Below are 27,853 nucleotides of genomic sequence, written 5' to 3' on the forward strand. Positions count from 1 at the left end.
TATTATATTTTTATATAAGTTATTACGAAAAAAATGTTTGAACCATATGATTGACTTATGAAGAATCAAAATTTATGTTTTTATTATAAATTTTATATTTTTTATAGGTAAATATTATTTGTTATTATTTTGTAGGAAAGAGAGATTTGAATCTAAGATTCTTCCTCTCTCCTTGTTAGTGTAATCACCCAATTAATCTTAAAATTCTACATTTTTAATTTAAAAAATTTATAAAATTTAGGAAATACAAATTAAAAATTTGTAAAATTTAGAAAATACAATAGAAACTAGGAAGTATAACATGACACTTTTTATCAGCAATGATTTAGGACTAATAGTGATAATGTCTCTTTTCAAAATCGTACTCCTTTCAATGACCATCATAGTTGGACACCACCGCTTCTAGGTACTATGGAATGTAATGTCGATGCCTCTTTCTTCAAAGAATTGAATTGTATTGATTTTTGGGTGTGTATGAGACAGAGGTAAGGAAATGTAATGGTTGCTAGGTCTAAGTGGAGGAACCCTTGTTTTGATGTCCATGAAGGTGAAACCTTGAGTTTACTATTTGTTATTTGATAACAATGTTGAATCGTTTCAAAACAAATTAGGATTTCAACAATTTTATAATATAGAAATAACGTAGGTTGACTCAGAGACACAATTCAATAAGGTTCGAACTTCAATTCACTTATTAATCTGAGCAAGGGATTTCATTGAGCATTTTGTAGACAATTAAAATAGAGAAACAAAATTACAAAATTAATAGGATTATTAAACAGATTTAAGGAGAATGAGTTTACAACGAACATTTTTTGCAAGTATTAACTTTACAACTTTTTTTTAATTTATTATTTTATGTTGATCATCATCATGGGAGGATACATAATAAAGTCAATAATTTGTATAAAATAAGCAACTAAAAAGAAGATTATTTAGACTACAATTCACGTTATTTAATAAAGTGAAATTGATGTGTGTGGTATCAAATATCAAAAGTGCAATGGTACATGACATAAAAATTTGCATACAATTTCGGTTTGATTTGAAAATTTATTTTAATATAATATTACAATACCTTTTTCAATCTACCGCAATATGTAAAACAAACACATGGATTTTTTTTTTCTTTTGACCATTTATTCTTTATCACACTATGCTAGATTCAAATATAAACTCATAATGCAAATTTATTAGTAAATATATCATACTAATCATTCAGTTTTATCACACTATGCTAGGGTTCACGCTCAACGCAAGAACACATCAATTTCATAGTAATTTTGCATTGATACATCAATTGATTTGTTAAACATATACAATTCTCCGTTATAATTGTAAAGATAGAATCAAAATAACAAAAACATCCAAAAACTCATCCTAATTGATCCGCTAAGGATCTCTACACATGTTCTCACTACTCTCTATCTATCAATAACCCATCCCTTGCCTCTAAGTGGGATCACGCCTGTAGTGGTATCTCTAGTGGTTCCCTAAGATTCTTCAAGCTTCTCCTTTGGTCACTCTGCTAGGGTTTCCAAGCATCAGAGAGAAGAAGAAGGGATCCGAGCATCAAATTTATTCTCTATGTGAGGGGCATACCTCTGTCTACAGACATTACTTCACAAATCTTCATCTATTAACGTGGTGTCCAAATTTCACGACAATAAACAATTAATGAGTCTGAGATCGTAGTTTTACTGGAACAAATTTTGATATGTGCGGCAAAAAGAGACGAATTTGGGAGGAAGAGAGAGACCAATGGTAGATATAAAAACTAACATAATATATCTCTATTTATAAATAGGATAATCTGAGCTTGTTATTTACTCTATTTTTTACTTTATTATTTTATATAAAAGAACTCTATGTAACTCCTTCTAAATAAATAAATAACTCGTTAAAATATCTATTTATTTTCTAAAATATATATTTATTTTATTTATTTCAAAATCTATTATTTTAATTAATAAAACTATTTTCTCGTCATTTATTTAATTACAAAAATACCATTATTTGTTTTTAAAACTCTATTTAATTTTAAAGAAAATATATTTTTTTATTTTACGAAAAATGAAATATTACACATCAATAGTAAAATTCGAAATTCTTATAGTATATGAACTTGATTATTATCAATTTGATAGGTCCTTTTTGGCTTGATGTGAACACCTGAAAAGCAAACAATATAATGCATGGCAATGAAGGATCACATGAATATGACACCATGGAGGATGGATCAAATTATGATATTGGCCATTATCAGGCTTTTCATGAAGAACAAGAAATGACTAGCTACAAGAGCTCATGGAGTCATGATTGACGCATTCCACTAAACCAAGACGAGCTCTTTTCTCTTCCAAAATCCTATTATAAGAGAAATGAAATTTTAATTTAGGAGCAATGAAATGAATCATAATTATAACACCAGCTAGCTAGACACAGTAATAAAAACATGAAAGAAGCCAAATTACCTAGCAGAGAATGACATCATTTGAAATTTTTGGCCTATATCATTGACCTAGATGCTTTCATGCTTATCAGTTCTCATCCAGACAACTTGGGCTGCAAGAGAATGAACACAATACACACACACACACACACACACACACACACACACACACACACACACACACACACACACACACACACACACACACACACACACACACACACACACACACACACACACACACACACACACACACACACACACACACACACACACACACATATATATATATATATATATATATATATATATATAATTAACCTACCTTTCCATCCCACTGCTTGTTAATTACCATGCCAATTGCACAAACTTCGTTCTCCTCAAACTCTGCTTCGTCAACCCTTGTGTCCGGATTAGACAAATACAAAGTATGCACAACTTAATCCCCATCAATGACAAACTGCTTCATCTGGTGGCTAAGAACACCCTTAACAAATTTACAATCATAGGCAGCAAGAAAATTTTGACTTGCGCCGATTACATCCTTCTTTAACAAATTTTGTTCCTCTTTTTTATTTTGTTCACTAAACACATTAATTGAACACGGTTGATTAATACTAACAAAGAGTGTTGTTATATAAGCTCACGTGGGTGAACCTTCACCAATCAATACAATGAATCAATAATTGAGTCTTTAACATTTCCATTTCCTTTTCTTCTTTTATCATGTATGAGAAATTCATTAATTAAGCATGGTTGATTGATATTAACAGAAAACATTATATAAACTCCTATATGTGAACCTTTATCATTAGTGCGATGAATCAATAATCGAGTCTTTTATCATATTTTTTCATCTTTCTTCTTGTTGAAATATAAACTTGATTTGGGTCTAAATTAATTATTTGGTTCCTTGGACTTAGTTATTTTGGGCTTAAGTAATTATGGGTCATGTTTCTAGAGAATTCTTGTAGTGTTTGGAGTGTCTAGATATTTCTTATGGTTGTAATATTCTCTAGAATACTCTTTGGATCTCTAGAGTTGAGAACTCTCTAGAATTAGTGTGTCTAGAGTTCTCCTTAGAGTAGTATAAATAGAGATGTAATACTACACATTTGTATCAAGCAAAAATACAAAGTTCTCTCCTCCATAAAGAATTCTCCTTCCTATCAAGTTTCTATTCAAAGTCTCCAATATTCCTAAACACTTTTCCTAAACATAAAAAGCCTTATTTCCAACAAAGTGGTATCAGAGCTTCAAGATCCTCAAAAGATGGCGAATGGAGGTTTTCCTTTCCAAATGTCAATGCTCACAAAGAACAACTATGATAATTGGAGTATCAAGATGAAGGCGCTACTAGGAGCTCAAGATGTGTGGGATATCATAGAGAATGGCTTCAAGGAGCAAGATGAAGCCTCGCTAAGCCAAGGTGTAAAGGAGACGTTGAAGGAGTCAAGAAAGAGAGACAAGAAAGCTCTCTTTCTCATTTATCAATCGATGGATGAAGATACATTTGAGAAGATATCCAACGCAACGACGGCCAAAGAAGCATGGGATAAGCTTCAAACTTGCAACAAAGGAGTTGAGCAGGTAAAAAAGATTCGTCTTCAAACTCTTAGAGGTGACTTTGAGCGTTTGTTTATGGAGGAGTCCGAGTCAATTTATGATTATTTTTCTCGAGTATTGACCGTAGTCAATCAACTTAAAAGAAATGGTGAAGATGTTGATGAGGTGAAGGTCATGGAAAAAATACTTCGAACTTTAAATCCAAGTTTTGACTTCATTGTTACCAACATTGAAGAAAACAAGGATTTAAAGACCATGACTATTGAGCAACTCATGGGTTCCTTACAAGCGTACGAAGAAAAACAAAAGAGAAAAATTAAACAAAAGGAGGCTACGGAGCAACTACTACAACTCAACGTAAAGGAAGTAAACTATGCAAATTACAAGAGCCAAAGAGGACGAGGTCGCGGCCAAGATCGTGGACGTGGACGAGGACATGGAGGAGAAGGAAGAGGTGGTTACAACAACCACTCCAACAAATTCAACAATGGAGAAAGAAGTTGGAATCCACAAGTAACAAGAGGTCGTGGAAGAGGAAATTCATGGTCAAGGTATGACAAATCACAAATCAAGTGCTTCAATTGCAACAAGATTGGTCACTACGCATCCGAGTGTAGATTCTCGAAGAAGGTTGAAGAGAAAGCTAACTTTGTAGAAGAAAAATGAGGAGAAGAAGAAACTTTGCTACTCGCGTGCCAAAACAAATTTGAAGATAAAAGAAACAAGTGGTACCTCGACACCGGCGCAAGCAACCACATGTGCGGCAATCAAAGCATGTTCATGGAGATCAATGAAGCGGCAACTGGCGATGTCTCATTTGGAGACGACTCAAAGATACCAGTCAAAGGCAAAGGTGAAATTCTCATACGTTTGAAGAATGGGAGTCATCAATTTATATCCAATGTCTACTATGTGCCTAACATGAAGAATAATATTTTGAGCTTGGGACAATTATTAGAGAAAGGCTATGACATCCATTTGAAAGAACATAGTCTTTTCTTAAGAGATTGTAGACATAACTTGATTGCTAAGGTGCCTATGTCAAAGAATAGAATGTTCCTCTTGAACATTCAAAATGATGTGGCAAAGTGTCTCAAGGCTTGCTATACCGACTCTTCGTGGCTATGGCATCTACGATTCGGGCAGCTCAACTTCGACGGTCTAGAACGTTTAGCGAAGAAGGAGATGGTGAGAGGCTTGCCTAGCATCAACCACCCAAACCAACATTGCGAAGGATGTCTAATTGGGAAGCAATTTCGTAAAAGTTTTCCAAAGGAATCAACAACAAGAGCAACAAAGCCGCTAGAGCTCATACACACCGATGTTTGTGGACCAATCAAACCCAATTCATTTGGTAAGAATAAGTACTTTCTCCTCTTTATTGATGATTATTCCAGAAAAACCTGGGTTTATTTCTTGAAGGAGAAATCAGAAGTGTTTGAAAACTTTAAGAAGTTCAAAGCCCTCGTGGAGAAAGAAAGTGGTCTTTCCATCAAGGCCATGAGATCTGATCGAGGAGGAGAGTTCACTTCAAATAAGTTCAACAAATATTGTGAAGACCATGGAATCCATCGCCCACTGATAGTGCCAAGATCGCCACAACAAAATGGAGTAGCAGAGAGAAAGAACCGGACCATACTTAACATGGTGCGAAGCATGCTCAAGAGCAAAAAGATGCCAAAGGAGTTTTGGGCTGAAGCAGTGACATGTGCAGTTTACCTAACAAACCGTTCCCCAACAAGAAGCGTGCATGAGAAGACACCACAAGAAGCATGGAGTGGAAGGAAGCCCGGGATCTCTCACCTCAAAGTGTTTGGAAGCATTGCCTATACCCATGTTCCAAACGAAAAGAGGACAAAGCTCGATGATAAAAGTGAGAAGTACGTGTTTGTGGGTTACGACTTAAGATCCAAGGGGTACAAGCTCTATAATCCAAATAGTAGAAAGATCGTCATAAGTCGCGACGTGGAGTTCGACGAAGAAGATTGTTGGCATTGGAGTGTTCAAGAAGATAAGTATGATTTTCTTCCTTATTTTGAAGAAGAAGATGAAATTAAACAACCAATCATAGAGGAACATATTACACCACCTGCCTCACCGACACCAAGGTTGGATGAAACAAGTTCAAGTGAGAGGACACCGCGACTAAGGAGCATTGAAGAGATTTATGAGGTAACCAAAAACCTAAACGACATTAACCTCTTTTGTCTTTTTGGTGATTGTGAGCCTCTAAGCTATCAAGAAGCAACGAAAAACATAAAGTGGAAAGACGCCATGGACGAAGAAATCAAGTCAATCACGAAGAATGATACGTGGGAACTTACTACACTTCCACGAGGACACAAAGCAATCGAAGTAAGATGGGTGTACAAGGCAAAGAAGAATGCTAAAGGAGATGTGGAGAGATACAAAGCAAGATTGGTGGCTAAAGGCTATAGTCAAAGACAAGGAATTGACTATGATGAGGTATTTGCTCCTGTTGCTCGTCTTGAAACTATTAGACTGATCATTTCTTTGGCAGCCCAAAATAAATGGAAGATCTATCAAATGGATGTGAAGTCAGCCTTCTTGAATGGTTTTCCCGAAGAAGAAGTCTATATTGAGCAACCACTGGGCTATGAAGTAAAAGGGCAAGAAGAAAAAGTCTTGAAGTTGAAGAAGGCGTTGTACGGTCTCAAGCAAGCACCGAGAGCTTGGAATGTTCGAATTGACAAGTACTTTCAAGACAAGAACTTCATCAAGTGTCCATATGAGCATGCACTCTATATCAAAGCGCAAAGTGGAGATATTTTGATTGTGTGTTTATATGTAGATGACTTGATCTTTACAGGGAACAATCCAAGCATGTTCGAAGAGTTCAAGAAAGATATGTCAAATGAATTTGAGATGACGGATATGGGGCTCATGGCATATTATCTCGTCATCGAAGTAAAACAAGAAGACAAAGGAATTTTCATCACCCAAGAAGGCTATGCCAAAGAAGTCCTTAAGAAGTTCAAGATGGATGACGCCAATCCAGTTGGCACCCCGATGGAATGTGGCAGCAAGTTGAGCAAGCATGAAAAAGGAGAGAATGTGGATCCAACTCTTTACAAAAATTTGATTGGAAGTTTACGTTACTTGACATGTACAAGGCCGGATATTCTCTATGCTGTAGGAGTAGTAAGTCGCTACATGGAAGCTCCAACCACAACTCACTTCAAGGCGGCAAAGAGAATCCTTCGATACATCAAAGGTACAACAAACTTTGGCTTGCACTATTACTCTTCTGACAATTATAACATTGTTGGCTATAGTGATAGCGATTGGAGTGGAGACTTGGATGATAGAAAGAGCACTACTGGTTTTGTGTTCTTTATGGGAGATACTGCTTTCACTTGGTTGTCAAAGAAGCAACCAATAGTCACACTATCAACTTGTGAAGCTGAGTATGTCGCTGCCACATCATGCGTTTGTCATGCAATTTGGCTAAGGAACTTGTTGAAAGAGTTAAAAATGCCACAAGAAGAACCTATGGAAATATGTGTTGACAATAAATCAGCACTCGCTTTGGCAAAGAATCCAGTATTTCATGAAAGAAGTAAGCACATCGACACCCGTTACCACTTCATAAGAGAATGCATTGAGAAGAAAGAGGTAAAGTTGAAGTATGTGATGTCTTAAGATCAAGCTGCCGACATTTTCACAAAGCCACTCAAGTTGGAAACTTTCGTGAAGCTAAGGAGTATGCTTGGAGTCACAAATCAAGTTTAAGGGGGGATGTTGAAATATAAACTTGATTTTGGCCTAAATTAATTATTTGGTTCCTTGGACTTAGTTATTTTGAGCTTAAGTAATTATGGGTCATGTTTCTAGAGAATTCTTGTAGTGTTTGGAGTGTCTAGATATTTCTTATGGTTGTAATATTCTCTAGAATACTCTTTGGATCTCTAGAGTTGAGAACTCTCTAGAATTAGTGTGTCTAGAGTTCTCCTTAGAGTAGTATAAATAGAGATGTAATCCTACACATTTGTATCAAGCAAAAATACAAAGTTCTCTCCTCCATAAAGAATTCTCCTTCCTATCAAGTTTCTATTCAAAGTCTCCAATATTCCTAAACACTTTTCCTAAACATAAAAAGCCTTATTTCCAACACTTCTTTTATCTTGTATGTTAAACAGTTAAACTCTTTAATTGAACACAATTGATTGATATTGAAAGAGCATTATATAAGCTCCTTTTTGTGAACCTTCATCAATCAATGCGACACTTCAATCTTTTAACAAATTTGTTTTTTTTCCTTCTTTTTTAGCATGTACGTGAAGTTGATTAATTGAACACAATTGACTTATATACTGAGAAAGAGTGGCTGAATCAATGATTAGGTCTTTAACATTTTTGTTTCGCTTTCTTCTTTTATGATGTACGTTAAACTCGTTAATTGAACATGATCCACTGATAAGAGTGCATTAAATAAGATCATGTATGTTAACCTTCATTACTCAATCCAATGAAACAATGAGTCTTCAACATATTTGTTCCTCTTTCTTATTTTATCATATATGTTTAACTCATTAGTTGAATACCAATTGATACTTGAAAATAGTGTTATATAGGGGTGTTCATGGTTTGAGTATTTACATAACTATAACCATATAACTAATAAATAACTAGATTATAAGTGGATATTATATCTATAATCATGACTAGTTTTATATAAAACTGGTTATTTTGAGCAGCCCTAGTTTTATATAAGCCTCTGCAGGTGAACTTTCACCCATGAAAGTAATGAATCAATACTTGTGTCTTTAACATATTTCTTTTCCTTTCTTCTTCTTTGATCATGTATGTAAAACTCATTAATTGAACACGATTGACTTATATTGAGAAAGAGATTATATAAGCTCTTGCATGGGAACCTTCACTAATCACTACAGTGAATCAATAATTGAGTGTTTATGTTTGCTCCCCTTTCTTCTTCAGTTATCAATGATACTGATAGATAGTGTTATATAAGTAAGTTCTTGTATGTGAAACTTCAACAATCAATACAATGAATCAATAATTGAGTCTATAACCTTCACTAAACAATGCAATGAATCAAAACTGAGTGTTTAACATACTCCCTTTCTACTTTTTATCATGCACATGAAACTCATTAATTGAACATGCTTAACTGATATCGACAAAGAGAACTTGAACCTTTAGGATATGATAAAATCATGATAAGTTCTTATATTGTCCATTGTTTGATACACATTAGGTAATCTCCATGCCTTTTGGTGGAAGATAATGCACCAATGTTTGACAAACCAAAAGGCTTTCATAATACATTAGATTTGAGAGTAAGCGTGAATTAGTTATTAAGTAAGCCTAAAATTTTTAGAATTTATTGAACTATTATAAAAAATCGAACATGAAATCAAACACACGCTTACTCTAAAATTTGCTTCCTTTTTAATCACACACCGTTTACCTTTCATTATTTGATATTAATTCCATACTGGTTGCATTACCCTTCAGCAACATTGAATCTTTTTTTATAATTGATATCGGGTATTATAAAATCATTGAAACTGATTTTAAAAACACATCCTGCATAGCATAAAAAGTATAGAAGATGGAAGATAACTTCTTATCAGTTTCTTTTCATAGTTAATTTGAGATTATAATAGATAATTCAAAAAGCCTTTTTTTGGTTTGTCACCTAAAAAGCTGCATATTATTTCACAAATCATTTCAAAAGCTGCACATTCAAAAACGGTTTTAAAAACGGTTCAGCACAAAAGAAACAGCTTGGAAATGTTTCAACTCAAACTGGTTCAGAATCAGTTAACCAAAAACCAAACCGCTTTATTATTATCAACCAGTTTGGATGAAGAACTAAACCATTTAACTGGTTCGGTTTGTCTTTTTTCTTTTTTGAAAAAAAGGAGCCATGTACACACCCCCAACTAAAATGTGCATATATAAATTCCTATTAAAATCAATGTCGGAACACTATACTAAAATTGACATCCAAGCAAGCAAAATACAATTTGGTGAACAATGTACCAAAATTGAAAAGAGGTGTCGAAAATGAAACGAAAAAGCTTCTTTCATTGTTTGGGGAGAGGAGAGGAGAGGGAAGGGTAGTTAAGTCACTCTTGAGGAGTGGCCCCGTTTGTTGAGTTCATAGCCTCAGCTTCAGTTGTCTCATCTGCCTTGTCCCCTTTCTTACCTGTGTGCAAACAACCAAGAAGCATTATTTGTTGAGCCATTCGACAAGTAACATTGAAACTTTACATATGCAAATGATGGAGTTCTGTGCAATAATACAGAAGCATGAGGCAACACAAGGAATTATTATAGAATAATAGCAACATGCTCTTCGAGCCTACCTTTTTTCTTCTTCCCACCACCTTTCTTCTTTGTCTTTGTGCCCAAGGCTAGCCTTAATATCAGGATCATCTATTGTTTTTGTAGGCTGCAATTCTTGGAGTGGATGAGTTGTGATTCAATCCGATCCATTTGGCATCAACAAGACTGTGAATTTGATGTGCGCAACAAAATCACCTGTAAAGCAACCAATGCAATGCATGACATGAAGGCTCACATAAATGCCAACACAGGATTTAATCATGCCTACTGGCCAAAAGTTCTTTACCAGGCTTTTCATGCAAAACAGGATATGGCTGCAAGAGCTCATGGTTGACGCATTCCACCAAACCAAGTCGAGCTCTTTTGTCTTCCAAAGCCCTGTTATTATAAAACAAATAAAATTTTAAGAATAGTGATGACAATAATAATTAGCACACCAACTAGACACAGTATTATAAACATGCAAGTAATCAAATTACCTAGCAGAGAACGGCATGATAGGAAACTTTTGGCTTATTTCACTGAAAATGAACCTAGACGCTTTCATCTTCAAGTGATAACTCTTGTCAACAGCCCTCTTATAGATAGTTGTCTGCTTCTCATCCAACAGCTTAGGCTGCAAGAGGATGAAAATTTACTTTATATCATGCATAAGCTCTACCATACTAGTAAATATGTTGATATAATTGAACTACCTTGCCGTCCCCAGTGCTAGTTACTATATCAATTGCATAAACTTCATTCTCCTCAAACTCTGCTTCGTCAACCCTTGTGTCCGGATTAGACAAACTAAGCACATCTTTATTCCCATCAATAACAAACTGCTTCATTTGGTGGCTAAGCACACCCTCAACGATTTTACAGTCATAGGCAGCAGCAACCTTTTGAATTGCATCACTTACATCCTTGATCTGTGGATAAAAGAAAAAAAAAACACTAATTAAAATAAGGCCATTTATGTATATGAAATTATGAATAATAATATTAATACTGTGCTGATTAAAATAGACAAACGTGTTGAACTAATAGATCATCATAACTACAATAATTTAAAGCTTATTCTAAATTAGGCAACAGAGAAAAGGGGAAATCAATATACCAGCAATCATCAAAGCAAAGTTTTCCTTACTAAAGGTTTTATAAATGCTACTGTATTCAATTCCATGAATAATAAAATAACTCAACTAATCTAACGGTTTGAATATTGTATTATATTCCTCTTCTCTAGTTCTACGTTGTGTTAAGTAATGTTTTAATAATTAATACAGTAGTACTGTACTATGTTGGCTAGACTAGTCAAGTGTACTGACTATATAATCAGCACAACCATGAAACTATTTTCAGCCAGTTCTAGTATTGGCAACAGGGAAAAGAGGAAACCAATATGGTACCTGATCACCTCGGCAAAGTTGCCTTAGCATATGCAACAAAATATTAAAATCCACATATACGCTGATAAAGCTATAACAGGATGAACAATTCTCTATGTGATGACAAATGGTGGGCACTATATATAGAACAGTGGATGAATGATTCTCTATCAGTGTAACTATGACAAAAGCAGGCATCATTGGGGTTTACCCATAGCCTATGATATCTTCATCATATAGAGATCAGTTCATAAAATTTACAATATAATATTATGGATTCAAATAAGATAGTTTTAAGAGGAGGGATATGGAAAGAAACAAGAGAGACCTGTCAAGATATTTTCCAAAATTTTATCAGAATACAAAAAATGTTTGACACTAGTACATGATAAAGTTCATCATACAGGTACATAACAAGATGGAATACAAATTGCAGAAATCTCTGTCAGTGTAACTATGACAAACAGGCTTCATTGGAGTTTTATCCATAACCAATAATGTCTTCATCATACAGAGATCAGCCTATCAAATTTACAATATATTATAAACCAAGTTGAATCAGAATCAGAATACAAAAAAAAACCAAGGTTGTTTATGGAAGTGCTTGATAGCATTCATCATGCAGATAAAAAAAAGGTTCAAAAAGCTTAAAATGACAACCAAGTAATCTCAAAAGAACAAAACAGCATAAGGTGAGAAATGCACATTACAGACGAGGAGTTTCGTTGTGCCTCATAGTTCACATTTATCGAACTCTGTTGTAAATAATGATAAATAATATATTAAAAATAAAAATTATAAATATTTATCACCTTTCTTAAGAATAAAAACATATATTTATAATCTAATGATAAATAATAAAGCTAGTCATATAATTATTTTAAACAAAAAATATCTCCTAATATTTTTTTATTGATTTTTTTTATTACATCCATGTTGTAGAGTCAACTTGTTGTGTATAGTACAGTACACATTACAGTACAAAATGAGTAATGTAGTATAAATATAAAATATAAATAAGGGAAAAAATGGAATGTAAAAACCCTACTCCAAGGTTTGTCCTCTTACAACGAAAATGAAAAACTCCTATATAAGGCAAAGCTGCCTCTGGCTGTAACCCTAATAGCACAGGTAGCACCGTTTGGCTCTTCAAGACTTGCTTCTTTACCATTTCATTCCTAAAACCCTATTCTTCTTCGCTCATTCATCAGCACTGCCATCGGCCCCAACCTCCCCACAGTGAGTGTTACTTCAAAATCTATCAATTTCCCAACTTTTCATTCTCTTGGACGACCCAATTGGATAAAGATTTGATTTTTGTTTTTGTTTTACTCATTTCTTCGTCCCATTTCATTTGGGTGTTTCAGAGGTCACAGGGACTAAAGAGGTGTACCACCATGTCGGACGATGAAAGGGAGGAGAAGGTGATGTGAACCTGAGTAGGAGTGAATCGTTTGATACAGGCTACGGAGGTTTGGATGACGCCACTTCCGGTGAAGGAAGATAAGTCAGGGTAGACGCCACTTCCAGTGAAGGAAGATAAGTCAGGGTAGACGCCACTTCCGGTGAAGGAAGATAAGTCAGGGTAGACGCCACAAGGATTACCTTGATAAGTCTGAGATTGGTTCAACTAGGAACCCGGAGAGAAACTCTCACCAAATTTGATCAAAATGCCAAAAGTTTTTTTATTGAAAATAAAAACCAATACTTATAGTGTATCTGAACAAAAAGATAAAAATAGACATGGGTCTTCTAAATAGGTTGGGCCAAAACTACAATAAATAAAAATTATAACTAAAAACATATTTAACTTGGGCCTTCAAATTAGTTTGGGCCTTCAGCAACAATTAATTGTCTTGATAGTGTCTCTGCCTCTGGGCCTTCATCCATCTCCACTTGAGCCTTCATCCTTCTCCACTTGGGCCTTCATCCTTCTCCACTCGGGGGCTTTGTCCTTCTCCACTTAGGCCTTTGTCCTTCTCCACTTGGGCCTTTAGCCTGTATTTGGCCAGTTTCATGATTCTCATCATTCCCTCCTTCTTGGAAAACATTTGTCCTCAAATGTCCAGGATCATCACCGGGTTCAAGTACCACTTCCTTCCTTTTCTTGTTGGCTTGCTTGGCATAGTTTTCATTCTTTTTTGCAATTTGCACCTTCACTTGGTCATACAATCTTTTCACATACTCAACTTTGGCATGTGCATCCTTACGTTGAGTCTCTTGGGGATTGCTTTTGTAAGTTGGTCTGTTAGGCAATGAAGCTCCGGGGAGGAGATCAACTTGATGTTCTATGCCTCTTGAAGGTGGTAGTCCATGAGGAATCTCCTTAGGAAAGACATTTTTAAATTCCTGCAATAATGGTTGAACACTAGGAGAAATAGAAATAGTAAACTCATTAGAATTATCAGTAGAAATTTTACTGTCTTTGCAATACTGTAGATTGAGTGGTTCATGAGCAGGTAACACTTTCCTCACTTCACTCGCCTCTGCAAAATAATTAAATTTTCTCTCATGTGTATCACTCTCTCTCTTATGTGTATCACTCTTTTCCTCGGGTGTATCACTCTTCTTTTTCATATTCCTTTGTGGTGCCTCACTATTTTCTTTCTCTTGTTCTCTCTTTTCTCTCATTCTGATTTGGTCATCACACACTTCTCTATGGGATAGAGGTTTAAGAGTAAACGAGGAAGATTTGGCTATTCGTTTGTAGGGCTCTTCTTTGTTACGGTTCAACAAACGTTGCATTTGTGTAGTCCACGCATCCAGAAATAAGCGTTGAGATTCGTCCAGTTGATGATATACACCACCATTGTCACCAGCTCTTGCCATGATTAAGGAACAAAGAATGTTGCAGTAAATTAATAAAAAAATCAGGACCTCACCACACTCTACTCACGTGTTTCTCTCTTTAATGGTAGTTCACTCGTGTTTGATGCTCTCAATATAGGCTTTTGTGTGATGTTTTCACTCTTGCCTTTTACCACTCACTCCCTCTTAAGTTCCTGGATAGACCGAATTAGACACACAAGGTAATATAAAATAAAAGGAAAGACAATAGAATTATCAGAGTAACAGATTTGATTTGGGATAACAACTTGGACTTGATTTGGATAGCAGATTGGATTTGATTTGGATAACAGATTAGATTTGGATAACAAATCTGATTTGGATAAATTTTTTTGATTTGATTTGATTTGGATAATAGATCAGATTTGGGATAACAAATTAGATTTAATTTGGATAACAGGTATGATAACAAATAAGATAACAGATAGGATAACAGATAAGATAACAGATATGACAACTAAACTTCAAATGCTCATAACTTTTGCTACGGTTGTCTGTTTGAGGCCCACTATATATCAAAACGCTCAGAATTCAAAGGAGAATCTAGATAAGGGGATTTGGTACACGATTTTCTGCCAAAAAAAAAAGCCTCTAACTGCCTCAATTTCGTGTTCAAAGATCAAACACCCACTTTCTCTTTTTTCTCTTTCTTCTTTTCTTCTCTTTTTTTTTTTCAAAATTTCTGCAACTTTTTTTTTTTTACTTGAAACAGAACCCAAACAATTTTTTTTTATGACACAAAGTCTGAAAGACACTAGAAACAAGAACAACAACAAGAACACAAACGTGACAAGAACAAGAACGAAACAAAGACACAAACAAGAACGCAACAAGACGCAAACAAGAAAAACAAATAACAGAACAAGGACAAAACACGAACCAGGACAAATTACAAAGAAAAATAATAGGATAAGATAGAACCTGTATCAAGAGCCGAAGCTCTGATACCAGATGATGTGAACCTTACGGGGCGGATCACTTGATACAGGCTGTAGAGTTTTTGGATGACGCCACTTCCGGTGAAGGAAGATAAGTCAGGGTAGACGCCACTTCCAGTGAAGGAAGATAAGTCTGGGTAGACGCCACTTCCAATGAAGGAAGATAAGTCTGGGTAGACGCCACAAGGATTACCTTGATAAGTCTGATAATTGGTTCAACAAGGAACCTAGAGAGAAACTCTCACTAAATTTTATCAAATGTCAAAAGTTTTTTTATTGAAAATAAAAACCAATACTTATAGTGTATCTGAACAAAAAGATAAAAATAGACATGGGTCTTCTAAATAGGTTGGGCCAAAACTACAATAAATAAAAATTATAACTAAAAACATATTTAACTTGGGCCTTCAAATTAGTTTGGGCCTTCAGCAACAATTAATTGTCTTGATAGTGTCTCTGCCTCTGGGCCTTCATCCATCTCCACTTGAGCCTTCATCCTTCTCCACTTGGGCCTTCATCCTTCTCCACTCGGGGGCTTTGTCCTTCTCCACTTAGGCCTTTGTCCTTCTCCACTTGGGCCTTTAGCCTGTATTTGGCCAGTTTCATGATTCTCATCATAAGGAGTTGGATCTCTCTTCTGCAGAAGTTGTAACCAAATACAAAACCGCGGCTGAGATCGTTAACAGTTTGTTCCTCACTCTTTTAATGCCTTTGTGGTCTCAAATTCTATTTGGGTTTTGGTTATTTCATACATTGGACACAATTTTTCCTGGAACCTTGCTGAAGTTCATTTTTTTTAATTTATATTTTTTGGTTCTACTAAGATTTGATGTTTTTTTTTTCTTGTGTTTATCTATGATTTTACAGAGGCCTTGAAGCTAGTTATTTCAGAATGTAAACCAAAGCGAAGATTGTGGATATTTGTGAGAAAGGGGATTCATACATTCGAGAGTAAGCTTATAATATTCATAAATGAAGGAGCATTGTCTTTGACATTTTTTTAATATTTATGAATTTTAGCTTATAGGGTTTGCTTTGTGGGTGTGTAGGCAAACTGGAAATGTGTACAAGAATGTGAAGAGGAAGATTGAGAGAGGTGTTGCTTTCCCTACATGTTTGTCTGTAAACAACGTTGTCTGCCATTTCTCTCCACTAGCCAGTGACGAGGCAGTGTTGGAAGAAGGTGATATATTGAAAATGTAAGGCTTTCAATGCATGAAATTTGTGATGAGTGGTCGGAGAATGGAGTTTGTGGTTTTTTATACTACTTGGAAGTTGATGTTTGTTTCTTTGGTTGGTTGCAGTGATATGGCATGTCATATAGATGGATTCATTGCTGCCGTAGCTCACACCCATGTTCTTCAGGAAGGTCCTGTTACAGGAAGGGCAGCTGATGTCATTGCTGCCGCAAATACTGCTGCTGAGGTGGCCTTGAGGCTTGTCAGGCCAGGAAAGAAAGTAATCAACTGTAACATTTTTTTACTGTATCTTCATTTTTAAAATACAAGTTGATTTGGATTTTACTACATGTTGCCTTGCCTTTCTTTATTGTACCTTTGGTTGATAGGTGTAAAGTCATAGACTATATAAGCTTCAGCTTAGTAAAATTGGAAAGAAATTAGGTTGCTTCATGTGTATTGCTCGAAGGGATTTCTTTGCCTAATTTTCATGCTGTGTGGATTTTGATCTCTAAATGATGAAAACTGTCATTGGCTATGGAGAAACTCCGATGAAGCTTTATTGTCATAGTTACACTGATAGAGGTCATTTATGGTTTTTCTTGTGGTTTCTTGCCAATTAAGGACATTGCTCATCTTTGGAAGGTATGGGTGGTCAGGGAGGATCTAAGTCATTCTCCTTTTCCGTTGGTGGTGGCTCAGGTGATTCCAATCCTTTTGGATTTGGCTTGGATGATCTTTTTGGCAGTTTTTTCGGTGGTGGAGGTGGTGGGAGTCAGTTTGGTGGTTTTGGCAGTTCAGCCAAGTCTCAATCTGGGTCCAAGAGTTCTTCCAAAAGTCTTAGAGCTGTAAATTCACAGATTTACAAGAAAGAAATAGAGAATGCAGGGATGACTTGGCTTTTGTTATCTTATATGCCCTCTTCGATGGAGATCCAATACTTTGAATCCACTATAGAGGAGGTTGCAAGTTCGTTGCATGGAGCTTTGAAGGTTCTTACTTAATTTCTTAACTGGCTTAAATTTATAAATGTGACTAAATATGATTTTAGTTCTTTATTTTTTGTTGTTGATGTTCTTAATAAATTTTTAAAATTTTGAGAATGGTCCTTAGCACCACTTAGTGCTGACTTGACATGTTTAGATGCATGCTGTGTCAATAACCATTTTGGGATGATGACATATTTAAATGTATGTCATGTCATCAATAAGTGGTGATAGAGTATTTTAAAACAAAATTGATGGGGACGACGACAACAAACAAACAAACAAAAGCTTTTTGGTGAACTAAAATCAAATTTAACCGTATTTACATGAATTAAAAGCATATTTTATCCTATTCTAATTCATTCATTTTCGTTGATTGTTTTGTAATTGGCATGGCTTATATCTCTCTTTTGTGTGACAGGTTGGAAGCATAAACTGTGAAAAGGAAGTCTCATTCTGTAAGGAGCTTAGCATATATCCACGCAGAGCTCCAAGGCTTATTGTTTTTTCTTACAAGGAGAATGAAAAAGGTTATTTGGTCGAGTATAGGGGAGACTTGGCTGCTAAGAATTTGAAGGCTTTCTGTCAAGAATATTTGCCAAGGTTTTCAAAACGAACTGACTTGAATCATCTTGATCAATTCAGCACTACTGGAAAGTTGCCTATGGTGCTGCTTCTCTCCACCAAGAAGGACACTCCTGTAATTTGGCGTGTCCTTAGTGGCTTGTATCACAAACGCATTACTTTCATTGATGCAGAGGTATGTAAAAGGGGTGGATGTGAAACACATTTTTCTCTGTTAATTTCTTTCTTTGGACCTATAAGGAAAATCTTATGCTTTGTTTTAAAGGGTAAGATTTAATGTATATCTTGAATGATTTGTAGGTTCATGATGTTTCTGATCCAAGAGTGAAAACGCTAGGAGTTGATGCACTTCCAGCTATTGTAGGTTGGCTACCAAATGGAGAAAAGCGTGTTCTAAAAACTGGGATATCTGTGAAAGATTTAAAATCTGCAGTTCTTGATCTTAGTAACATACTTGATAGTTTTGAAAAAGTAAGTAAAAAGGAATCATCAGGTCAGGCCAAGGAGGCACAAACTGACTCAGACGAGGGACGCGTACCATTACTTTCTAAATCAAACATTGAGGCTCTATGTGGTGAGAAAACTCCAGTCTGCATAATTGGTGCCTTCAGATCTTCTAAAGCTAGAGAAAAGCTTGAATCAATCCTCTCTTTGGTAAGTGTACATTTCATTCACTTACTAGTTTAAGGGGGTTATGTAAACTTTTTCTCAAAGGGTGATTGTGCAAAATTTTCAGGTTTCTCCAAAATCTTTGGCAAGACGACCAAATCAGGGATCCAGCAGCTCTAGGGACTCCATTTCCTATGCTCTCTTAGATGCTGCAAAGCAAAAATCATTTCTAAAGGCATTTGACAAAACAGGTTATAAATCATCAAATAATTTGTTGATTGCCTATAAACCTTGAAGAGGGAAGTATAGTATATTTATGGGTGAAATGACAATAGAGGAGATAGAGAATTTCATTAGCTCCGTTCTCAGTGGAGATGTACCCTTCAGAGAAGCAACACGGGGGAAGCCTGTACTAGAGTATTAGGTCATAAAAGTAGGTTTTGACTGTTATGGCTGCATGCTCATGTACAGAGTCAAGAGATACATGGAATCTTTTGTTTTTTTTATACTATCAAGAGTACAAATGATCTAATTAAGATAACGGCACATAGGATATTATTGATCCATGCTAATTCCTCAAGGATGTTTTATCTAGCTTTTACTGCCATTGTGAATTCGCCATTGGTGGTATATTTGGATTAGGAAGGAAAGTGAAAAGAAAAAAAAATAGACAATAGATGATAATGTACCTTCTTTGGTAAGGAAGAAACTGAAAAAAAGAAAAAAGAGTATGATATAAAGGCTTTTATATAAATAAAAAATAGATAAATATTGGTGCTTTTGTCTTCATACACCTAAAAAGGGCCATTTGTAATTTTGCTGAAGCAATTGCTTAGTTTGGATGCTAAGGCAGGCTATTACTACCCCACGGTTATGTAATTTTGCTGTTTTGGGCCCTATGTTAATAATAATAAAAAATGTTATTTATTGTTTAACTAGTTGAAAAAGTTAGTTGAGGTGAAAAAATTAGCATACTAAATTATGTGTGTTTGACAAAACTAAATGGTAAAGTAGATAAAAAAAATATAAAATAAAAAAAATTATGATTTATTTAAAAAGGATAATGAAAAAATTGATAAATATATTAAAGATACAAAAGAAGAAAATATAAAAAGCTATAAGATAATAAGTTAAAAACAAAAAAATGTTATGTTACTAAAAAAAATTTGTTTACTGGATAATCAAATAGATTTTTAACTAGTAAAATATAATCATATTGAGTTGTGTATGCTTACATAATATGCTTCCACCTTCTCCTCCCAAGTTCATCCTCAGGCTTCTCAAATAAAATAAAAAGGAGGATTGTCATCTGAACCTTCATGTGTTTAATTCTTTTCATATTTGCTACATGGGACTCTTAATTCATTTGATTAGAATGAGATTTTTCTTTTAATCCCCTGGTTCATTATGAGAAAGAGATCCTGATTAATTTGAACTTTGGTCAGGAGGTGTTCTTGTCGATGTCTTCGATGTGTACAAGTCTGAAAGAGAAGGGGATACATGCAAAAGGCACTCCAACGCTCAAGTAAGGATTCGATTGAGAGCTATTGATTATATCTAATGAATACTCAAGAGTGAATCAGTCCATCTACCTGGGGCTCCTTCCCTTTATATACTGACCTTACTAGGCCTTGGGCCTACATGCATGCACGTTCCGATTACCAATTTGGTAATACGCCTCTTAATCCCGCTTAGGTACCTTTAACCAAGTAATTATCCTTAAGCATGTTTATTGACTATAATCATGGTCGAATGGTATTCATCACTTGTATATGTGAAAGGTCGAGATGTGTTGTATGAAATATGTGGGTATATGGCTAAGAGGGTACTCGACTTCATAGGGTATATTGCATCAGGTGTCTCTCGTCTTGATCGAATACTTATCCGGTATACTGGCCCTCTAAGCCCTTTTTTATCCTCGACCAAAAAGAAGGCCTTTACTCTCTGTGCTAGAGCAGTTAAGATCTTCTTCTCCGATGGTTATGTTTTTTAAATGGTATGATGTAACCGTTACATCGTGGATGTAACGGTTAAATCACATGTCTCTCCATCTTCTCACGTAGGGAACTAGAACATCTCATGATCTCTTCCCTCCGTAGATTTATTTTTATCTAACAGTGGGATAGGTTGTTGGCTGGGCCTCTTGGCATGCCTAACTCTATAAATAGGGGGGCACCTTATTCACTGCTTATATTTACTCCTTTGTTCTGAGCTGGATAGTCTTATAAAAGAATTCTTTTTAAGGTATGTAATAATGGTTTCGATCGAAGGTTCATTGTCAGGGGAGTCGGTCGATAATGAGTCTAAGGTTCATGGGTACAATAACGAAGTTTTTGAGGTGTCGTTTGATTCTTACTCCTTGGGGTCGAATTTTTCAAGTTCAATTGACCATTCAGCCATTGAGGGGTCTGTGACTTTTTGGCATTTTTGAGCCTTTTGTTAAAAAAGGTGAGTGAGAATATTGTAGCTCCAGTGCTGGTGCCTGCTGTCGAGAAGGGGACTTCCATGAAAGTTGCACCTTGGCCTAAGAAGCACCCTATGTTGAAGGATAAGTGTTCACCTCCCCCTATTATGCTTCTCAAGTACAATTAGGTTGATGGAGAGGTAGGTACCTACTTCTCCAAATACAACCACGAGTCAAATCTACTCAACCTTTTGAGTTAGTTGTCGATTAGTACAATAATGGAACCGAAGTACTGTTTGGTTACACTTTATATTGTTAAGTTGGATGCTACTCCACCTGCGGAGTTTGTGTTCATGAACTGAGAAAGGACGAACAAAGATTTATTTTACATATATGATTTCTTGTTTTGTGATTTGCATGTAAGGGTCCCGTTTGGTGATATCACAGCAGGCATGCTTTGTATCTTAAACATGCCTCCAATGCAACTTTATCCAAATGGGTAGACGGCCATGCAAACGTTCCATGCACTCTACTTGTATAGCCTTGTGTTGGCAATGCATGGACTCTTCTTGCACTAATTTTGTAGTCGTCCACAAGACAAGACTCAATGGATATCGTTGATCTGGATACCAAAGGGTCCTCTCTTTCATATTTTCACATCTTCTTACAAGAATTTTAAAATTGGTTATTTTACAGTAACAATATGGCCTGTCACTGGGAAGAATTTTTCTATGACTTGGCGGGCAACCCTTTGTTTCCCTTCCATTGACAACAATGCCTTCGTCAATACGACAAGTATCCAAAGGAGCTTCTGAAGGTCGAGACCTCGAGTTCCTTGAAACACTCCCTCGGCAACTTCCTGCTCGGCTTCTAGTGTCACTTTTGCAATCTTTGGAACCTGTCCAGGATCTTGAGGGTTATTATGTTTCTTTTCAAGTGTGCGCCAATTTCTCACTCTAACTTGTGCATTTATCACTTCTATTATTTTGTAGGAATCATGACTCATGTCGGTGCCGACATGAATGCCTTCCGCTTGGCTCGTAGGAACTGAATTGCCATCAATAGAGATCCTTCTCCGAATCCCCCTTTGAATCAAACATCGGGGCCATGAGATGCTTCAGCTGATGTGGTGCCTCCTCCTAACAAAGATCCCAAGGTGAAGCAACAACACAAAAAAGGAGTCACCATAAACACCGAAGCAATTTGGGAGCATTGGGATAGTAACTCTTACGATAAAATACTCAAGCAACAAATGCTTAAATTCCATCCCACCAGTGTTGGGACCTTGGCCAACTTGTCAGCCCTGACCAACCAAGGTTTTTTGTTAAGGATTTTTAGCCGGTTTGTTTCATCAACCCGACCATGATTAGCAAGTACTAACCAAGGGTGATGATGTCGCCAACTGGGCTACATTATGGGCCTTTCTTTCTAGGGCTTTGGTTATGGCCTAGCATCTCCAGGGGTCCTTGAATGGTGAAGCCTTGAAGGACCAGCTATTGAAGGTTGATGACTCTTTGAACTCGCCACTTTAAGCTAACATGAAGTTGCCTGGGAATAACAAGAACTTGGAGGATCAAGTGCTTGTGTTGACCATCGAGGCAAACAGGTTGGAGAAGCTCAATGTTAATGCGGAGGCCTTGGTTAGGTCTTGGGATAGCTAGATTTCTAGGCTTCGGTCAGCCTTGGCAGTTGCTAAAAAGGAGAAAAATGAGGTTGTTGTTGATAAAGAGAGGATTCAACAAAAAACTTTTGATGATGTATATAATGCATATGAGGCGGGCTTCAACCATTGCCTTCGGCAGGTGATGCACTTGTGTGAAGTCTCTGACCCAAGTGTGTTTGACATCAACAAAGATGTCTACAATGGGGATTTGATGATGATTGACAACATTCTAGAGGATGTTGCCCCTAAGCCAGAGAGGCTGACGACCTCGACGAAGGACTTACATACTAAAGGTGTCGGGGTCGAGGATGAAGACCATGTAAGGCCTAGGTATTGAGTTCTTTAGGTTTACAAGTACAAATTTTTTGTGTATCTCTTTTCTAATCATTGTTTTCATTTTTCAACTTAATATTAATGGAATTTCCCTTTGAAGAATTGGTTTGCTTACTATGTTTTTTATTTAGTCGATTGACTTATCTGTTTTTGTATTTGACCAACACAATCTTTGGTGGTAAAATGATAAAAGTAAATTGTGCAAGTGTAAGTTTACATTTTAATTGAAATGAAAGAAATTTTAACATAAGCAATATAATTTGCTAATGAATCAGGAGATAAATGTTAATGAATCGTCGAAGTTCAACCTTAGTTTAGGAGTGTACTTGGAAGGGAACTATTAATAATTTACATGAATGTGTTTAGCTTGTAATCAAAGATAGAGATAAGAAAATTTTGATTAATAGTTGGTTGCCAGAGTGCGCCTCGTTAAAACCTTGGTAAAAACCCTTTCACATTATTATAGGGATAAAAAATTGAGATAGGAAAAAGAGTATGACACCCATTGCAATAATGCACCTAGCTATAGTAGAATTTTAAATGTGTGGAGTTCCAAGTCCTCAGAATGACTTTCTAGGATAGTTCTTCTAGCTTGTAAGCTCTATTCTTCAAATTGTGTCAAACTCTAAAAGGTCCTTCCGATGTAAGTCCATTTGCACAAGGGTTAAGGATGAATCTTTAAAGAGTTTTTTTTTTACTTGTATGAAATTCAGAAAATGGAATGGATAAGGAGAAAGAAAGTAGCGAGTTTATGGAGGGCTGATTGGAAGGGATTTGGTTCAAAGTCTGAATGTGTTTGGATGGAGAATGAAGATGATAACAATGATGTTCAAGTGGGATTAAAGAATGAAGGTTTAGAATGATGAAGAGGGATAATGAAGAAGGTGGTTGGAAGAATCACTCCTCCGGAATTGGTGTCACACACAAGGTGGTATTCCTTGATAAATCAATTTCTTGAATCACTCAAGTAACTAAGGAGATTCACTCTCACACTTTAGAAGGTGATTAAAACTCAATTCAAGGTCTGTTTTTTATTAGAAAATGCACAACCCATAAATAGGAACGACATCAAGTTGGTTACACGAGTGAGAAGATGAAATGATCACCAATAACAACACTTGATGGTGTTATTATATCTAATTAAAACTAGAATTAAGACAAATGATCACCAATAACAACAATTGATGGTGTCATTATACCTAATTAAACTAGAATTAAGACACCAAAGCATGTGGAAAAATGCTTAACTCTTGGTCAGCCAAGAGGCAGCCACAAGCCTAGAGTTTCCACCTTATTAAACCTTAATTTCTTTAAATTAAAACAAGCCCATAGGTGGTGCAAATCCAAAGAGAATTGACAACCACTTTAACACAAGTTTGGGCCTTTATTTCACCTAACAAAATGCTAATAAAACCACTCAACAAAGGTGGCACTCTCTACTTTTCTTGGAACATGGTGCAATTGACAATCTGAAGCTTCTCCACTTGTAACTTGTGCATAAATTCAAATAGCATGGTTAACACTTGTTGAAGAGCTTCATTGGCCTTCTTTGTTCTAGCCCTTGGCATAGGTCCTCCAAGTCCTTCTAAAGTTTTCTTGCCCTTATTCCTTGTCATGTCCTCACCACTCTCTCCCTCTTCAAAAGGATTTATCCTCAAATCGGCTTCTCCATCTACATCCCAAAGAGTTAAGTCAGACACATTAAATGTAGTACTCACATTATACTCACTGGGCAATTCAATCTTGTATGCATTGTCATTTATCCTTTCAAGTACTTGAAATGGGTCATCCCCTCTTGGTTGAAGCTTGGATTTCCTTTGCTCTGAAAACCTTTCCTTTCTCATGTGAACCCAAAAACAATTTTTTTGCGCCCCTTGTTTGCTTGTCTAGCATAGCTCTCATTCCTCTTTTTAATTTGGGCCTTGACTCTTTCATAGATCTTTTTCACATAGTCCGCTTTGGCTTGTCCTTCCTTATGCTTAAAAACTGAAATATTAGGCATTGACAACAAATCAAGAGGAGTTAGTGGATTGAAACCATATACAACCTCAAAAGGAGAACTACTAGCGGTGCTATGCACAACCCTATTATAAGAAAATTCAATGTGAGGTAAGCAAACTTCCCAATTTTTAAGATTCTTTTTCAAAACGGTCCTTAGCAAGGTACCCAAAGTCCTATTTCACGACCTCCATTTGTCCATTCATTTGAGGGTGACAAGTAGTAGAAAATAGTAACTTAGTACCCAACTTTCCCCATAAGGTCCTCCAAAAATGGCTTAGGAACTTGGAGTCCCTATCACTAACAATGCTTCTTGGTAATCCATGGAGTTTCACCACTTCTTTGAAGAACAAATCCGCCACATGATTAGCATCATCAAATTTCCTACAAGGAATAAAATGAGCCATTTTAGAAAACCTATCAACAATAACAAATATGGAATCCTTACCATTACTTGTTCTAGGCAACCCTAAAACAAAGTCCATTGATAAATCAATCCATGGAGAATCCAGAATTGGTAAAGGGGTATACAAACCATGAGGCATTACCTTTGACTTTGCATTTTTACAAACAATACAACGCTCACAAAAATTCTGCATATCTTTCTTCATGTTAGGCCAATAAAAATGCTCTTTCGATGTATCTAAGGTTTTTGGGACCCCAAAATGCCCCATCAACCCACCTTGATGGGCTTCACACATAAGCAAGTTTCTAGTAGAACACTTGGACACACATAATTTATTTTCTTTGAAAAGCTAGTCCTTATATCTATAAATACCATCTTTAGAAGACTTTTCACAATTTTTGAAGATTTCATCAAAGGTGTCATCTCCTTCATACATTTCTTTCAAGCAATCAAATCCAATCATTTTTGTTGCAAGCATAGAAAGCAAAATGTGTTTCCTTGAGAAGGCATCTGCAACAATATTTCCTTTTCCCTTTTTATGTTTAATAACATAAGGGAATTGCTCAAGAAATTTCACCCATTTGGCATGCCTTTTGTTTAGCTTACCCTGTCCCTTTAAGTAATTTAGGGACTCATGGTCACTATGGATCAAAAACTCCTTGGGATAAAGATGGTGTTGCCCCGTTTTCAATGCTCTCACTAAGGCATACAACTCTTTATCATAAGTAGAATAGTTAAGGGCAGGACCACTTAATTTTTCACTATAATAAGTAATTGGATGGTCTTTTTGTAACAATACAACCCCAATCCTGACATTTGAAGCATCACATTCAATTTTAAAAGATTTTGAAAAATTTGGCAAAGCACGTATGGGGGCATTGGTTAACTTTTGCTTAAGAGCATTGAAAGCTTCTTCTTGTTTCTCTCCCCATTTGAAAACAACATTTGTCTTAATGACCTCATTCAAAGGTGCTGCCAAGGTACTAAAATCCTTCACAAATAGCCTATAAAAACTTGCTAGGCCATGAAAACTTCTCACCTCGGTCACACTTTTAGGTGTAGGCCACTCTTGGATAGCCTTGACCTTTTCTTCATCAACTTGAACCCCTTTGGAACTCACTACAAAACCAAGAAACACAACATGGTCTTTGCAAAAAATTCTTTTTTCAAGGTTAGTATACAATTGTTTCTTCCTAAGCATACACAACACCGATTTTAAGTGTGCAACATGAAAATCAAGGGTTGTGCTATAAATAAGGATATCATCAAAGTACACCACCAAAAATTTACCAATGAATTCTCTCAAAACATGGTTCACTAATCTCATAAAAGTGCTTGGTGCATTAGCAAACCGAAAGGCATAACTAACCATTCATATAATCCATATTTATTTTGAAAGCGGTTTTCCATTCATCTCCTTCTTTAATCCTTATTTGATTGTAACCACTTTTCAAATCAATTTTGGAAAAGAAACAAACACCATGCAATTCATCAAGCAAATCATTAAGTCTAGGTATTGGATACCTATATTTAATGGTAATATTGTTTAAAGTTCTACAATCGGAGCACATCCTCCAAGAACCATCTTTTTTTGGAACCAAAATTACCGGGACAACACATGGACTCATGCTATCTCTTACCCATCCTTTACCAATGAGTTCTTCCACTTGTCTTTGGATCTCCTTGGTCTCTTAAGGGTTGCTCCTATAAGTTGGCCTATTAGGCAAAGAAGCTCCCGGCATGAGATCAATTTGATGCTCAATTCCCTTCAATGGTGGCTACCTACTTGGAACACTTGATGGAAACACATCCTCAAATTCCTGCAAAAGAGTTTTCACACTAGAAGGAAATTCAAAGTTGTCAAAAGTGTTAGTGGTCAAAACATAAATTTTGAAAATCAACAAGTATAGGGGTTGTTTTGAATGAAACAACCCTTTGACCTCTCCTTTTGTAGCTAGTAAATTCTCCCTCACTTCAAGTGTTTCACTCATCTTTTTCCTCTCATGTTTCCCTCTTTTTGTCCTGACTTTTTGAACTCTCAAGTGTTTGACTCTCTTTTTCTTTTTCTCTCTTTTCTTGAAGAATTTTCTCTTTCATTTTTCTTTTATCCTCACACACTTTTTGTGGACTCAATGGTTTGAGCACTATCTTTTTGCCTTGATGCGTGAAAGAGATCTTG

At 35.9% G+C, this 27,853-nt stretch overlaps 1 protein-coding gene, 1 long non-coding RNA gene and 1 pseudogene across 3 annotated transcripts; 2 read left to right on the forward strand and 1 right to left on the reverse strand.

Annotated features, from left to right (window-relative positions):
* Positions 1 to 9,952: 9,952 nt before the first annotated feature.
* Positions 9,953 to 11,269, reverse strand: LOC114390165 (annotated as a pseudogene). Its single transcript, XR_003661828.1, has 5 exons — positions 11,053 to 11,269; positions 10,837 to 10,973; positions 10,644 to 10,735; positions 10,378 to 10,552; positions 9,953 to 10,217 (listed from the first exon to the last, which is right to left on the reverse strand). The product of XR_003661828.1 is annotated as an ERBB-3 BINDING PROTEIN 1-like (transcript).
* Positions 11,270 to 12,800: 1,531 nt separating this feature from the next.
* On the forward strand, positions 12,801 to 16,969 carry LOC114389209. The gene is made up of 6 exons (XR_003661721.1): positions 12,801 to 12,966; positions 13,095 to 13,151; positions 16,134 to 16,197; positions 16,380 to 16,463; positions 16,562 to 16,711; positions 16,817 to 16,969. It is a non-coding gene; the product is annotated as an uncharacterized LOC114389209 (long non-coding RNA).
* A 9-nt stretch (positions 16,970 to 16,978) lies between these two features.
* Positions 16,979 to 19,450, forward strand: LOC114389208 (dnaJ protein ERDJ3A-like). The gene is made up of 4 exons (XM_028349839.1): positions 16,979 to 17,682; positions 18,098 to 18,436; positions 18,562 to 18,915; positions 18,998 to 19,450. Exons 1-4 carry the CDS (start codon positions 17,338 to 17,340, stop codon positions 19,163 to 19,165), a joined length of 1,206 nt encoding a protein of 401 aa, XP_028205640.1. The 5' UTR covers positions 16,979 to 17,337; the 3' UTR covers positions 19,166 to 19,450.
* Positions 19,451 to 27,853: the final 8,403 nt, after the last annotated feature.

The sequence above is a fragment of the Glycine soja genome, chromosome 16 (genome assembly GCF_004193775.1).
Source record: "Glycine soja cultivar W05 chromosome 16, ASM419377v2, whole genome shotgun sequence".
Taxonomy (NCBI): Eukaryota; Viridiplantae; Streptophyta; class Magnoliopsida; order Fabales; family Fabaceae; genus Glycine; species Glycine soja.

What these genes read in the sequence shown, in the direction of transcription:
- LOC114389208 (XM_028349839.1), top strand. Translation starts at nt 17,338, where the DNA reads ATGGGTGGTCAGGGAGGATCTAAGTCATTCTCCTTTTCCGTTGGTGGT. An exon ending in CGTTGCATGGAGCTTTGAAG is followed by an intron (nt 17,683 to 18,097) that starts GTTCTTACTTAA and finishes TTTGTGTGACAG; the next exon opens with GTTGGAAGCATAAACTGTGA. An exon ending in TTACTTTCATTGATGCAGAG is followed by an intron (nt 18,437 to 18,561) that starts GTATGTAAAAGG and finishes AATGATTTGTAG; the next exon opens with GTTCATGATGTTTCTGATCC.